Source organism: Gymnogyps californianus, chromosome Z (genome assembly GCF_018139145.2).
Source record: "Gymnogyps californianus isolate 813 chromosome Z, ASM1813914v2, whole genome shotgun sequence".
NCBI classification, from domain to species: domain Eukaryota; kingdom Metazoa; phylum Chordata; class Aves; order Accipitriformes; family Cathartidae; genus Gymnogyps; species Gymnogyps californianus.
The window spans coordinates 49088265-49104076 of NC_059500.1; the positions used below are offsets into that span (position 1 = coordinate 49088265).

At 38.4% G+C, this 15812-nt stretch overlaps 1 protein-coding gene across 2 annotated transcripts in view; it reads left to right on the forward strand.

The window, feature by feature from the left end:
* Positions 1 to 15812, forward strand: part of BNC2 (basonuclin 2) — a 327802-nt gene that overhangs the window by 207681 nt on the left and 104309 nt on the right. For both annotated transcript variants that reach the window (XM_050913068.1, XM_050913069.1), the window contains one exon: positions 4690 to 4792. In XM_050913068.1, the coding sequence (XP_050769025.1) occupies positions 4690 to 4792 (103 nt within the window). The remainder of the gene's footprint in view (positions 1 to 4689; positions 4793 to 15812) is intronic.

Here is a 15812-nt window from a genome sequence, read left to right on the forward strand (position 1 = left end):
TCTCCAGAATGCTGCATCATTTTAAACTGCCTCCATCTTTTGTGGTCACTTGTAACAACCCCAGAGGAGGAGTCATATCTCTTCTTCACGTGTTCTCTTCCTTCTCCCACGCTGTGATCCCTTTCATGATAGGTTATTGCTTCTTATCTCTTGGAAGGTCTACAAAACAGCCAGACAGATTGATTTTCCATTACTGCTATAGGCTGTTCCTATTAATATGTGAACAATATTTACTTGTTAGATATAATTAAATCACCCAAGCTATGTTAAATGAATATCCTTGGTCTGGGGGAAACCCACGGAAGTCAGGTCTAACATCTTTTAATGTTATCCATACAAACTTACACATAGGTGTACTAGACCACATGCTTTAATACGAGGCAAAGTTCCCTTCTTTCTGCATCACACTCTACAGGAAGAAGATCTCAAAGACAGCAGCAAGATATTTCTGAATGTTTCAGTGTCAATTATAAAACCATTAATTTATTCTTGTAGATCCATTAATTTATTCTTGTAGATGTGTATTTTCTTTTTAGCCTTAATAGCATTGCTTTAGGATTTAAGGAATCAGTCTGTTAACTATTTAAAATGATACTACTGAAATCCAGTCCCTCTCCTCCACAGGTCCTCAAGGGCCATGTAATTTTGGTAGAAATGCAAGGAGTGTTACGTTAGGAACTCAGTGCAAGGGATGTATAGAAATGTCTGAGAACTCCTGTTATCTGCAGACCATTGACATGGTAGAACATAGTGGCACTTTTCAAGAAGCTGTAGAAAACCATGTTTTATTGCTTACTTAAGGGCCTCAACCTGCAAGTTGTCATCTAAATACACGGTTGCCTATCAGGTGGTACAGAGGGAGCCTGTATCTGCTGATTTTACTGTTCTCGCTATGCAAGGTCATTGGTTTCTTTTGCTTTCCTTCTATTTTCTTTCTGTCTTTCTTGGAAGAGTTTCTGAGGAAAACCTTAGTCAGGAAAAGTTTCTGTTTCTTTCTCTACAAAATAGTGTAGTACACAGAGTCCTGTTACATAAACTTTTTAGCAATATGTTGTGAAGGCAGAATTACAGTGCATGACTTCTGGAATGCCCAGCAGTACTCTTTCAGAAGCATTTTCTGGCAAAAGTTTAGCATTGCTACACCCTTGGATTTTTATACCTACTTTTCAACAGGTTTGAACAATGGCTACAATATTTAGCTGCTGCAAACTCACCCAGCATCTTTTTATTACCCCTACTCCCCACCCCACCCCTTTCAAATTAAGCAGTAACAGATGTCCAACCACAGTTACACCAATCCACGCTGCTACCTACAAGCACACCAGCTACTGTACTTTTATTCTCTCTGTACCTGAAAATCCTGCCACTGGGGAATGGAGGGGCTGCATTAAAGCTTTGGATTCTTAGGTGAATCTGCGCCACAGTCATCTCCCGCTGCCGTTCTGGTTCATTCCTGAGCCTGTTGCACAAACTGTTGGTGACTTGTATGCCTAAGTTAAAAGCTATTGAAAACCAGTAGAAAGATACTGGTAATTCAGATGCATATCCTTACAAGGCTCAGTACATACGTTGGTTGCATTGTGAAGGTCTTTAAAGACAATGCTTTCTTTCGTGTTAAAGAATGTTAATGTTCTATCTCTGTGTGTAGGAACACACACTATTCCTGGCATCTTCAATCTTCTCCCTGCCAAGTTACGCTGGCTTCATGTTGGATATTGTAGTGATCTGAGGTAGTTAAAATGGTTCTGGATTAACTGAGTAAAGCAAAAAATGAAGTTTTGAAATAAAGACTAAATTCTACTTGAGATTTTCAATAGCCTCCATCGCTATAGAGTGCCTCACAGTTTATGTTGCATTTACCCTGACAGCAACACTTTACTATCATTGTGTCTGGTTATTGTTTAGGGAATGTAGGCATCAGGCTAACAAAATAATTTGCCCAAGATCATGCCAGAATGTGAACTAGAATAGGAGTTTTTCCAGTCCCAAATGAGCATCTTGCAGCTTGAGGGGTTATCCTCATCACTCAGAAATATGCATGGGATTCTCAGTGATGGGATGAGAAACTACTGAAACCAGATTACAACCTGGCATTAACACACCCTTTGCAGAAAAAGCGGCCAAGTAGGGCCAGGCTGAATGTTTTGGCCATGCTACTTGTCTCTGGAGTCTCATGCCAATCCATATTACTTTATAAAAATGCATAGCTCTTTTTGAAGACTTTTCAGATTTAGTTATTTGAGGAACAAGCTGACATTTTCACATTTCTGAAAAGTTTGCATGAATTTTTTGGGGAGTATGTATAAAAGATAGAAATCTTACTAATTAGTTAATCTCCTTCAGCACTTTACACCATCAAGACTCTCTTTAACTCAGGGAAGAGGAAAAAAACCATGAAACCTCTAAACTATTTTTTCTCCCATCTTATAATTTATAATGGCTAAATGGATCATTTTTGAATGTGTGTAATAAAACTCACTCTTAGGCTGAAACATTGTATTTCAGGTTCAAGCTGAATCCAATTTTTACAGGCAACCTGTTAACCTCTAGGCCAAAAATAGGTAGGGTTGTAATGGAAATGCTGATGAGCCTTAATAAAGCAACTCTACCAAATGACACAGTTTCACGTAGTATGTGTACATACACTATATTACTCCTATTATACATAGTGTGTCACATGAACAAGACAAAATAACATCAAATACCACAAATGTGTGTCACATTGGTGCAGTGACTTAAAAAAGGTGGTGAATGTAAGAAAACCTTCTATGATAAAATAAGAATACCATTTTGTAAGCCCTTCTTCTTGCAGTACAATTAATTACTGAGTTCATTAATTAATGAACATATTAGAGAAAGAACACCATTACTGACCAGTGGAGACCTGATATATTACTGAGTCAATAAACTATTGAACATGAAACAGGACCTTTCAGGAGAATTTTTTTCTCATAACCCACAAACACATATATTATTCTTGCACGGTCAGCACTTCTTTGGTACCCTTATATTTCATATTACTAATTCTTTTAATCACGCATACATACAGCAGTGTTTTATAACCTAGCTAATGAGTAATTGGACAGGTGACATTGGGACTGAGGCCCTGAAGTGTCAGGCATGATAGAGCAGGACTTTTTTTTCCCCACTAGGGTTTTGAGAGTAAAAAAGATAGTAAAAGAGCAGATAGGATAAGAGGGAGTAAGGACTCTTGTACCAGAAATTTGTCAGAGAAATACAGATTTTAAGTGGCTCTATGAACTATAAATGGCTTTAAATTTCTGTCTGATGCAGATAAATAAGTAAAGAGATAAAGCATTTAAAATAACTCTGAACCTTTTTCATTGTCAGCAACCAAGGAGTTTAGCTCGGCCAAGCTAAAGTTGAATGTAATTTTCTTTAAGTCAGTATAGTTAAGGTAATTCTTTTTTAGTATGGAAAGAGTGTGTGTGGGGGGGTGTTAATTGTTTGGAAAAGGCAAGAGCCTTCATAATGCTTCAGTATCTCAGTGGCCATAGGTAGCAAGCACCCTTCCCCCACCTTAGCCCCCAAGTAGTCATTGATTGCATCTAAATCTATAGAGATATCTTTTCCTGGCAGCTCTGGTAGTTACAGTAGATTGTTAATCTGTGAATGATCAGAATAAGCCTCTCTGTCTCAGAAATCTCCATGCAAATTACATCTAAATGCATGCCATAAATTTATTAGTAGCAGTTTGAAGTGCACAGGTCATCTTCTACACTATTTAAAAACATATGTCTGTTACACATTAAAAAGAGTCTCATTCAATTGATATTCACTTTTCTGTGGATGTAGCTAGCCCCTGTCAAAGTAAACCTGTGTAATTTTTAAAATCAGTTTAAAAAGGGAGATGAGATATTAATAAGGTGTATTATTTAAGCAAATTTTAGATCTCCACATGGGACTGGAGTTTTAGCATTGCTGCTTTGAAATAGTTTCATCTTTTGTAAAACAGAGAAATATATGTTTGACAAATAGGGAGTGCTAAGAGGTAAAGGGCTATGCCTAGATATTGGAAAAAGTGATAGATGGAAAGGAAAGTTACAGGATGTTTTATGAACCAGTCCTATTCTTGTACCTTGATCATTTTATCCTATTTTGGGAACAGATCAAATCCATGACTCCTTTCTGTAGCGGAGTTATATCTTGTGCAAACCCCAAAAAGGAGACTTGAGAATAACCTTTGGATACCATGGGGGAAGGGGAAAGAGATCTGTAGTTTTCCTTTTTCTGTGTTTTTGTTTCCTCATTTTACTCTTGGTTTTAAGCAAGCTGATATGCTGCTAAGGTAAGACATCACTAGTAACATTTTCCTTCAGGCAGTTGATGCAAAACCAGGAAATTTGTGGAACACCTACAGAATCCTCATCCTACCACTTTTTTTTCCTAAAGGAAATAGAGCAATTCTTTTAAAGACTTTAGGAATGTATTCATCTCCATGGGACAACAGACTATGTTATTATTGAATAAGCATTTTGGTTGTCATTGCTCAGGGATACTGATGTACGTTTTTGAAAGAAAATTAATCTCTACTTAAAAGAATGAGCAATGCTTTGAATGTTAGAAGGCTGGTTTTTGCTGTACAGTTAATACCCTTCTAGCCCTCACAACAAATTTGTACAAGAAGAAAGGAAGGCATTAATATGTGTTTTCTGTTTCTTTTTCCAGGCCATCCGCTGTACACTGGTAAATTGCACATGTGAATGTTTTCAGCCAGGGAAGATTAACCTGAGAACCTGTGATCAGTGTAAACATGGCTGGGTGGCACACGGTAAGAAACGTCTGTTCCGGGCTTGTCTTCTCTATTCTGTCCATCTTTCCCAGTATCTTTAAATACTAAGAGCTGGAGTGATATAGACAGTAGTGAAATTCATTTGTCTGTACATGCATGTGTGTGCACTCTGAGTTTGTGCATGTGTATAGATCCATGTGCTTTTTTTACAGCAATTTCTAGGATGAAAAAGTGAGGGTCTGTTATTCTGGCAATAGCTTCAAGTGCCACTGGAGTTCAACAGCTTGTGTACAGCTCAAAAGAATATTCTAGCCTCCAGGAAGTAATGTAGTTCTAGCAGAGCTTAGCAGAAAGGCAAAAAGTTTATAGTATGGTTGCACAGCAGAGTTTGTATTGCAAAGAAGCATCAGCCAATAAGTCACTGAGCCTAATGGAAATTCAAACATACCAATGTCAAACTTTCAAAGCCTGGGTGTCAGAGTGAAATGAGTGTATCCTATATGGCTCAACAAAAGTGTGCATATATGATCTGTGAGTTGAACCTCTCTTCCCATGTTTAAGTAGCTAAAGAAAGAAAGGAGGGATTAGAATGCCCAGATCCTATATAAAGGCATCAAAATACACTTATAGACCTTCCATTTTATTTATCCTTTACTATTTTGTGTGTTTAGTGGGTTTTTTTTCTTGACAGTCTTGATTAAGCTATGCATGAGAGAGAAAGAGAGAGCTGTATACACAATTAGAAGGCACATAAGGAAGATACCTAAAAAGGTTTAATGAAAAAAAAAAGAAAAGAAAAAAAAGGGGGGGGGGGAACAAAGAGAGAGATTACTGTCTTTGCAGAAGAAATTAGTGTTGGAGATTTCTTCTCATGATCTAGGCTATTGGCACCTAAGCAAGCACAGTCTTCATTCCCCACTTCTGCCAGACATTGTGGGTTATATTCTATAAATTTTATTTTATTTTGATGAGACCTGGGTGGAAGCTTAGTACTTCACTCCTAAGATGCACTTGATCTCTATTTATTTAGTACATGTCTGTGTGTATTTGTGCCTGAGTATGCTGACATATGGCAAGTGTGAATGCTCAACAAATTCAACAGCACAGACTGCCAGAGAAGTTTTTAAAACATGCACATACATGGAAAGGAAAGCAGGAATGCAGGTACCATGCAGTCCTGTGTCACTGCATAGTAATATATACAGCCTGCCTAGAAATACTCTAACAAAACTGATCTGGTAGCTGGTTGCAGGTTTATTATATACTAGATTCTCTAGGAACACAGCTTATTTTCGCTCTTCTTAATTCCCAGAAAGATATCTTTAGTCACAGTATAACCAGACTCACATTTCTTGGAAGGATCGCTAAATCTTGCAAAATTTGTATAGTTCAGGCATGCTTCAGGCTTTGTATAGAATCAGCATCTAAGGCTTTGCTGATCCACAGATACAGAAAACTTCTTTAGCTATTTTCCAGGGTGTCCTCCTTTTGAGTAACAGAAATCAGGAGTCTAGCACTTAGATTCTGGCATATGGGCATCCCACGTTTTCTTTTTAACCAGTACGTCTTAGAAGAGTGTGATCAGATTTTCCTGATAAATTCGTCCCTGTGAGGTGGTTGAATTCAAAATCAGAATATATGACAGTAATCTGAGATTACTGCAGTGTGTATAATAGAAATGTCCCTGTTTTACAAATCCAGAAAGTTGAAAGGTGAATGTGATGATTAGGGATACACCACCTGCTCCCATACCTGAGTGCTTAAGATTCCAAATGGAAAACTTAATACGGCTATATATTATTAGAAAGTGTTTGTTTTACTACTGCACCAAGCGAAGAATGCTCTGATTTATATTTTTTTTTTAGTACATTTTGTGTACATTCGTCTGGAGTATTTACATTTTATGGCAGAGCGAGACAATTCAGATATATATTTCATATACATACTCAAAGCACAGGCTTATAAATTACTTCCTTGAGACTATGATGCATCTACTTCAATTCTTGATCTTAGCTGTTTTCCAGGATTTTGAGGGCAGCATTCAGGAGACTGATCAATTCATTGCACTGTAGCGCTTGGATTTCAAAATGACTGAATCAGGTTGCTGTTCAGAAGTGATTTTCTTTAAACCGTTAGCACGGTACTTTCAGAAGTTGTTCCTTGAATGCAAATAGTATTTCCTGCTGCTTTAATTAAAGGGTTTCCTTCTGATTTTTATTAATGAATTTCAACTCAGCTCCTTGACACATGATGTAGTGCTTTACTGAATGTAATTATCAAAGAATAGGTGTTTCCAACAGGAAGTACCGTGCTTACTCAGTTCTGATAACCTAGAATCATAATTAACTGAATAGATCAAAAATAGCTTAGAACTGCAGTCTTCTCATGCTGTACTTGACTAATCTGTGCAGAGTTAATTCATGTTAATAACTGCCATTTAAAATGTTGGAAATCCTGGAGTGAGGAGGAAAGGGCATACAGCCACCACAGTATTATTGCACTTAGCAGCCGCTGGCCAGTGTTCTTTTTTCCTGCTTCCATTGTCTTTCTTATGTTTTTCCTCGCTCACCTAAAATGAGCTGTGCACATCTTGAAAGGAAAGGTTTCCTACAAGTTCAATTTCTTCTGTCTGGAGTTGCCAAAAGTAGGATTGTCAATATATGAACAGATTCATCAGAGAAGTTCTTTTGTGGCAAGATAAATGTTTCTGTTGGCAAGAGTTCGGCTTCTCGAGTTTTGACCCTGCACCCCTGTGCTACAGCGGTAATCCTACCATCAGTGTTTTTAAGGCTGAAGCCAAAAGCTGCGTAGAGCGTAGCAGCTTTCTCTAGTACTGCTGTGCATAATGGAGAACGGGCTATTGCTGGTGTGAATCTCTGGATATTTTAAGGGATTTGGATAACTAGACTGTTTTAATTCATTTTCAGCTGAAGCCTGGCTTTCACATTGTCAGCTTGGGTGGGGATTTATTTTCTAAAACAAAAAATAAATGGTTTAAATTGGATAAGCCATTTCCTAGGCCTCAAGTAGGCAAACAGATAACAGTTTGATGTTTTTACTTCTATTTTTTTTTAATGGTTAAGATACTTTGTATAGCCCGTATGATGAAAAATAAAACCTCATTAAAATCTTAATAGTCGAATTTTTTTAAGGAGAATTTATTTTAACACAGGCAATTGCTGTTTTGTGGCTTTTAAATAATGTAGGAGTAAGGTGACTACAAAAAATTAAGGCTTTCTTGAGTGCTTGAATTGGTTTCTTCTCCTGCTATTTTTGTTGTATTAAAGGTAACATACTATACTATGAAGATAGTAATGACATTTCACCAGCTTTAGCACAAAAATCACTTACTCAAGCTTTATTGGAAATAATGAAAAAAACCCACTTTATTTGCCACCCACTTCCCAAGTATCTTAGCCTATGAGGAAAGAAATTAAACAAGTCTGCAGCAGAAAGATGTTGATTTCATTGACTTTGCATTTTGCCTTGTATGCTTGTCATTGATGTCAGAATAACAACTACTGTACTGCTAGCAGAAATACTCTTATTATACTTAGTTCAACAGATCAAAAGACCGAATGCAGTATCAAAGGGAAATACAGTCTACCCTCTCTCATAACCATTTTGCTCTAAAAAGGTGTGCCAAGGTGACATATGTCATAGTGGACTAAAGCTATTATTTATGACATTCATTCTATTTATATTAGTTTCAGTATCTCAGACTTTGCAGTGATGTAAAAAAACACAGTATAATAATATTATTAAGTTTGTCTGAAATCATTGTCACCGTGTTTCAAAGAGAGTCAGAAAATTAGAAATACTAGTTGTCTGTCTTGCTCTCAAACTGATCACTGGTAAAACTCAATCAGACAGCAGCAGCATGTTTTTCAGATGTTTTTGGTATACTGTGCAGTCTTGGACTAGCTGAATTTCACACTGTTCAATCTACTCTAGGAAATTAAGTACCCTGTGAATATTTTTGCTGTCTTCCTTCTTTTTTTCTCTCAGAGAAAGCTGATCCTTAGTCCTCTAGTGATCTTTGATGTCTTTTCATCTGCATCATGCCAATCGGCACAGCTCGGGGCCAGGTTATTTATTCAATTAGGCTTTAGTACCTCTCTGAGGTATGATGAGGCCACATACGACCCCATCTCCAGTCCAAGACTTGGCCAGACCTTTTCTCTAGTAACTTTGAGATTAAGTTCCTTTCAGTTTTAATGAAAACGACATTAACTAGTAGATTTTGGCACATAGGGCAAATCCATTACTCTTTTTCAGTTTAAAAGCTGCCATCCAGTGAATACTCATGCTCAGAGACTTGCCACGTGGGTTACGCTTTCACCTTGTGAAGGAAGTTTTCTGCTGCCAGTATGTATATAATGCATGTACTAGCTTGCTGTAAATGGGACTAACAATGAAAACAACAACCTCCACTAGAAAATGGAGAATGCTCTGTCATAAAGTCAGATGCATGACACGACTGTGACTTCTTCATTCAGAATGGTTGAGTTTTCTGAATTTCTACATGGTAGTTCACAAAATTGTCAGGTAAAAGAAACACTAAGTAAGAACAAAAGAAAGGAAGGATAGGTGTAAATAAAGAAAGAAAAGAAAAAGAAGAGTGCTATGGAAATTTTAGAAATTGCATCTCTCTCTTACCGTGAAGTTGCTGAAAGGACTTGGTCCAGGAAGAAGGTTTAGATTTTAAATGTAAGCTGCATGGGAATGAGGCGGGAAGGAAGAGGAGTGCTATGTTGAAATAAAAATCAGCAGGGTCCCTATATTTGTCTCAGTCCAAAGCTGTTAAGTAAAAGAAATCCACGTTTGCAAAGTCAAAGATCATCTCAAACAAAACAAGACAAAACAAAACAAAACAAAACAAAACAAAACAAAACAAAACCACGTCACAGATCTTAGAGTCTCTCTAAAAGCTGGCAGAACTGCCGTGTGGTTCTTAACTTAAAAATGGAGATAGTAGAGAATAAACACCAGAAAAGGAGAGCAGAAATGTAATCCTATTCTTATAGCTACTGGTAAAATAATTGGATTATTTTTGTATTGTTCCATAAGATATAAAAAATAATCACAATTTTAGCATACCGAACATACTAGTTTCCTTCTATTCAGTTTATTTAATTCTTTAAAATGCTTTAAAATTACTTGAGAACTTCATAGATTTCATTTTTTTTTAGTTACATAGAGATTTTTAGCAAAGTAATTATCTACAATTCATTGATAACAAAGGCTAGCTCTTCATGACTTTTAAAGTAAAACTATTTTATATCTAGTCTGTCTTTCACTGACAAAATCATTTTAATCCATCTGTTATAACTTCCTTTTGACCTGAAGGCTAGGGCATATTTTTCATTACTCAGTTGCTTCCAGGAGCCTTACCTGATTAACATTCATTACTGGTAAACACTTTTTTAAGTCCTCCCTTCTGCCTATGCCATCCCTTTTTGCTTCCCCTGAGCAGCAATTCCCAAAGTGGCCAATAAAGCACAGACACGATGCACTCTGTTATCTTGTGGGTACTCTGACCCAGTATCTGGTTTTAAAGTCTGCCACATTGGTAGGAATGATGTGTTGTAGTGTTTGCTTTGGGTTACTCTGAGATCACCCTTAATGCAAGTCAAGCTGAGGTAAAAGCAAATGTGAATATCCAAGTATTAGGGCATCCAAGACAAATAATATTGTTTCAAAGGTTTATAAGACACAAGTGACAGAAAGGAAATAATGCTTAGTTGCCCCAAGATCAAATAGAATGCCTTCCCTTTCCATCCTTGTATTCAGCTGATGATACTTACATAACCATATGGTCAAGGGTTTAGTCCTCATGCAAATTTGACACCCTCAGGTGTAAGGTTTTCCCTGGGGGTAAACCACAGGCTCTAATTTACATATGTTCACACACACACCTCCTTGGATTTCCCTGGGGGTCCATTCAGATTAAAATCTTTTTTCTCTTCTTCCCTGCCACCCCTAGGATGTCTTAATGCAATCAGGAAGAGGTTAGACCTTTCTCCCTCTCCCCAACTTTATTGGCTCACAGCCCTGGGTTTGAATATGCCATTGTCCCTTGGATGTGGTCAGGTGAGATTATCCCTGACCAGACATTAAGCAGTCAGCTAAGGACTGCTCCAGTGCCTGGTAAACCCTAAACAGACCATGACCCATTCTGAAGCATAGTGCCCTTTTCTGCTGGGTTGGGCTATATTCACATCTCAAAGTGAAGCCCCTTCTCATTGTGAACATTTTAGTGTCTGAAAAACTTTTAATTTACTAATCACACTTTGTACTCTCACCAAACGGGCATTAATACCATCAGATACTCATTGGCAACTCTGAAATACATATAAGGCCACTTTTATAGCTATGAAGTCCCTTGACCAGCTATAAAATGCCCAGAGAGGTTTAGACTAAAGGTATTTCAAAAGTGCAAGATGTTGTTATTTGGTGCCCGTCATTATTGAATTTACATTTTACAGAGGAAGATTCATCCCATTTAGTACACCCAATACCATAGGATAAAATGCTAGGAGATGTCTTGGACAATGATGTCTTGCCCTCTCTTCTTAAGGAGAGAATCCAGTAAGGAAAAAACAAGACTTGCTATGTGCAAGATGGAGCAAAGGCAGTAAAACCAATGATTTTTTAAGTAGCACTTGGAATTCCTCTTTCCAGACATAGTAGAGGCTGCTTTTTGGAAAGGTAGTCAATGAAACCATTGAGCTTGCCGCCTTAAGTGTGGTGATAGGAAGTTCACTACATGGCATAGCTTCAGATAGGACCAAAAGACTGTCTGGTGCTCTCTGCTTGATTCTCAGATGAGCAGGATAAATTCTGTGGGACCTGAGGGTGCAAATCACCAACAGATTTGTGGGGCAGCAGTGATGGACTTCTGCAACATCCATCCACAATTCTCCAGGATGTTTAGGTGACAGTGCCTGCTTACTTGTCTCTTTTAACACCTATGCTGCTGCACATGAATTGCTGTGATGTGCTAACCACTTTATCATTTTATTACACTTTATTACATCATAAATTTTTATATCTTCTTAACGATCCTACAAGAAGCTTAATTGTTTATAGGAACATCTTAATTAACTAGAGTTCACTAGGTTAAGCAGAACACAAATTGAAAGAGCTCTAAGTGAAACAGACCCTACCACTCCATTCCATATAGCTTCATAAGGTTAAAATGGGATTTGACTGCAAGAATAAAAAATTCATACTGCTTTCAGATGTTACAAAGTAACGATAATACCGTGGGTAACTTTACCTCAGCTTTCTGTTTTGCAAATGTGAAATTCAATGGAAAAAACATATTGTTTGTTTTTTTACCTACTAGGAAGAATTTCAATTTGAGCTGTAGCATTATAAGGAAACGTGCCCCAGATTAATTTACCAGACAATAGTGTTACTATATTGCCCCATTTCCATCTGGATTTTAGAAATAGAAAAGATAATACGAGAAATGTATAACATGAGTCTCAAAGACTTCTCTAATCATATTCTAATCGATTACAGTCAATTTTTCTGAAGTATATTTAGCAGGGGCTTTGTGAAATGGTCACAGTACATGAATTGGGGTGGGAAAGATTGGTGTTTATGAATGGCAGAACTAGCTGTATGAACCAATCTTCCCAGGGTCTGAACACCTTCAGCTGTTGGCAACTTTAGGACAGCAGGTTTTCCTGGGAAAACTGAGGTGGTTTAGCACGTGTGGGAGAGCATTTCATAGGCTTGAACCAGAGTTACACCCCAGACTGAAACACCACCATGGTCTTGGCTTGCCTTTGTGAAATGCCTCTACAACGCAGTACTCCACCCAAACAGAATGATGTTAACAGGTGAACAGTGCCTGTTGCATTTTCATTACAGTTTTCAAGGCTGCATAAAAGATGGAATAGGTTGCCTGGAGAAGTGGTGGAATTTCCCCCACTGTAAATATCAAAGACTCAGCTTGACAGGGCCAGAGATAACCTAATCTGAGGCCCTGCTTTCAATAGAAGGCTGCACCAGACAATCTGCAGAAATCCCTTCCAACCTAGACTTTCTGTGAATCTGTGAATCACAGTTAATGGAATTTGAGGTGCATTTGGATTACAATGGAAATCCTCCAAACCCAGACCACAACCCAGGACTCCCAAATGTGTTTCTGTCTCACTATATATAGTATATCAACCAGATGGTATTAGGATCATTAAGATACATATTAACTCCTATCTCACCATTATTAAGGGAGAGAATATTTTTAAGAAGGTGTTAATGGCTTATAGGAAGGAGGCATTTGGCTTTGGAGACAAGAGATGGGAAAGATCAAAGATGAATGACTAGTCAAGGTAATAGAAACAGTTACATTAATTTAGTGGTTTCCATTATAAATTGTAGGTTTCAACAATGACACTGTCAATCCATGTGTCAAAGAGCAGCAAAAGTGGAGCTGCCCAACAAGGAGGCCTGAGCCAGGAGTCAAGGACAACTCCAGCGCTGGCCGTGCCTGCACCATGGGCACAGTTCCTTGAGGTCTGATCACAGTAGACAGAACCAGGTGCTGGTAACTGGGTCCATTGACAACCTCAGGCATGGCAAGGGAATGAGTCAGGTCAAGGGTCCATCCAGGGACTCCAAACAGGAACAAAAGAAGGTGGGGCCAGAGACAGAGCTGATGACCAGTCTGTACCATGGGTCTGAAGGTCGTCTAGAAGACAGGGCTACAGACAGGCACACCTACGATGTACCTGAGGTAGGGAATGAAGGTCCAGGCCTGAGCTTTAGTAGGGGTCTTCGACCCATGGACTGAGAATGCAGGGTGGAGATCTCCAGAGAGGCTGGCCAGCACAATGAAGGCCAGTTGGTGCACTCGCTCAGGGCCGTGACACCATGGACTGATCAACAGTTGCTGTCTCTAGCAGAGGTGACAGATGATACCAACACACACAAAAGCAGCTGTGTGTTGGGACACTCACATGATTAATCTACATGTGTTTCTCCATCAGGGTAATCATCAGTGCTGAAGTCCTTCACATAGGTACAAATGCAAACACTGACGGAGAGGACTGCAAGGTCCAAATCCCACAGAAGAGAAGAGGCTCTGTCTCATCTTCCCTACCATGGTCGCCATAGTCAGGTGTCTTCATTCATGCAGTATGCCTACGCAGGAAGTGTCTAGTAGCCCAGATGTTTTCCTGAGAAGTTGGAATGAAGGTCCTTTACAGCTTGTTCCTTTGAACACATTAGCTATCAACAAGCAGGAGGGAGAAAAAGCCTACCACTTTATTTATTTGTTTAAGGGGTCAATTCTGAGTTAAAAACATGGTCATGAGGCACCACTGCACAAAGTTAGGTCTAACCTTAATTTTTAGCAGAAAGCGTTTTTGGGGTTTTTTTGTTCTTTTTTTTCTCTGTAATCACGTTTTCCACTGTCAAAGAAAAAGTTTTTTGTATAGAAAGAAAACATAAAAGAAAACACCTGTTTGGCTTGCAGGAATTGGCCAGGGAGGCTGTTTTTCTGACAGGCCAAAAGCGACCAGCACAGGGCCCCTTTAAAAAAAAAATCAGGATTTTTTTTTTTCCCTATTTCATGTGAGCATTGGCAGAAACTCTGACAAGCAGTTCTTCATATTTTATTATGTTCTTGTCTGGCAGAATCTCTGTCAGGCAAAAACCTTGTCAGCGGAAAACCTGTCGTAGGATCAGAGGAGACAAAAACAGGTGTCACAGAGGCAGTCAAAACTGAAGGAAAAAAAAGATTAGGCTAAAGAGAGAAAGGCAGACAATTACATTAATGCCATTGCTTTTATCTTATAGATGTGTGTTATTATCTCGGGGTGCTGAGTGCGCAATTGCCTCAAAGAAAAGTAGACAGGAGACAAGGGGAAACTTGATAGTTATTAACTGAAGAGGCAGTGTGTCAAAGCTGGATGGGGTTCAAAGTTTTGCAAAGGGATAAAAAAAATTGCAGACAGCAAGCAACGTCTGTGAACAAACTGTGGTTCTGCTTTCGGCTACATAAACCTAGTAGCAATCTAAATGTTTCAACTTGGAATCAGATCATACACAGAAAAATTAATGAAAGTTTTCATTCAAACTTTTTTTAATAACATTTATTTTGTGTACATGCAACTGAAGTGCTGGGGGTTTTTTTTGATCTGTTATAAAAATATTGTTAGAGCATGAGGCATGGTGAGGCATGAAGACATTTATCAGTTTAGTTGCTGTGTTGTTTGGGTTTGAAACACCTATTATCAACACATGTTTAATTTTAAAATGCTATTAAGAATCCTTTTACTAAGTGTGAACATCTGTACATGCAAGCTGTAAATTAGAAGATCACATATGTGTCCCTCTGTCAGAGACTGAATACATTTGGCAAACGGTTTCCATTATTAGCTTTTAAATACACTAAAAGGCAGAAGGAGAAGTTGGTTTTGCCTATGAATCAGAATATGCTTTACTTACTCTCCTTCCATGATCTTTTGAAATCCACAGTCTCTTAGTGAACATTTCTCTTCTGTCTGGATTAAATTGTGAAAGGGATGAAGACAGAAGTGAAATGGACACCACCAAAGGATGCCATGTTGTAGCTGGAATTTATACCCAGACTGGTTCAGGATGTTCACCCACCCACATAAACGTTAATGTCCCATGATCTCTGTGCTTGTGCCAGGGGTGAATGGGATAATTTCCTACACCATGAAAATATTTGAGCCGTTCAGTAGACACTGGCAAGTTTTCTTGCCCTTAGTTACGTTCTAAGCATGATATTTTTGAGGAGCAATTTTTTCCACCTACAAAATGCACCACATCACACCATGTTACAGGTGGTATTAAATCTGCATCCTGAGGGAGGCTAGCTTAGACCACCTCTTATGACTGCAGTGGTTTGCCTGTCCGCCCAGCATTTTAGTCATTCATAAGCTACCTTCTGTTCTTCAAAGGATTTGTTACTTCTTTTTCTGTGGTTGATGGAAAAGAAGAAAATCTTGATCTCTGAAAATGTGAAGCTGTTCATGTTCACCACTGAAATCAACAGCAAACTACAGTGCTCCACGTT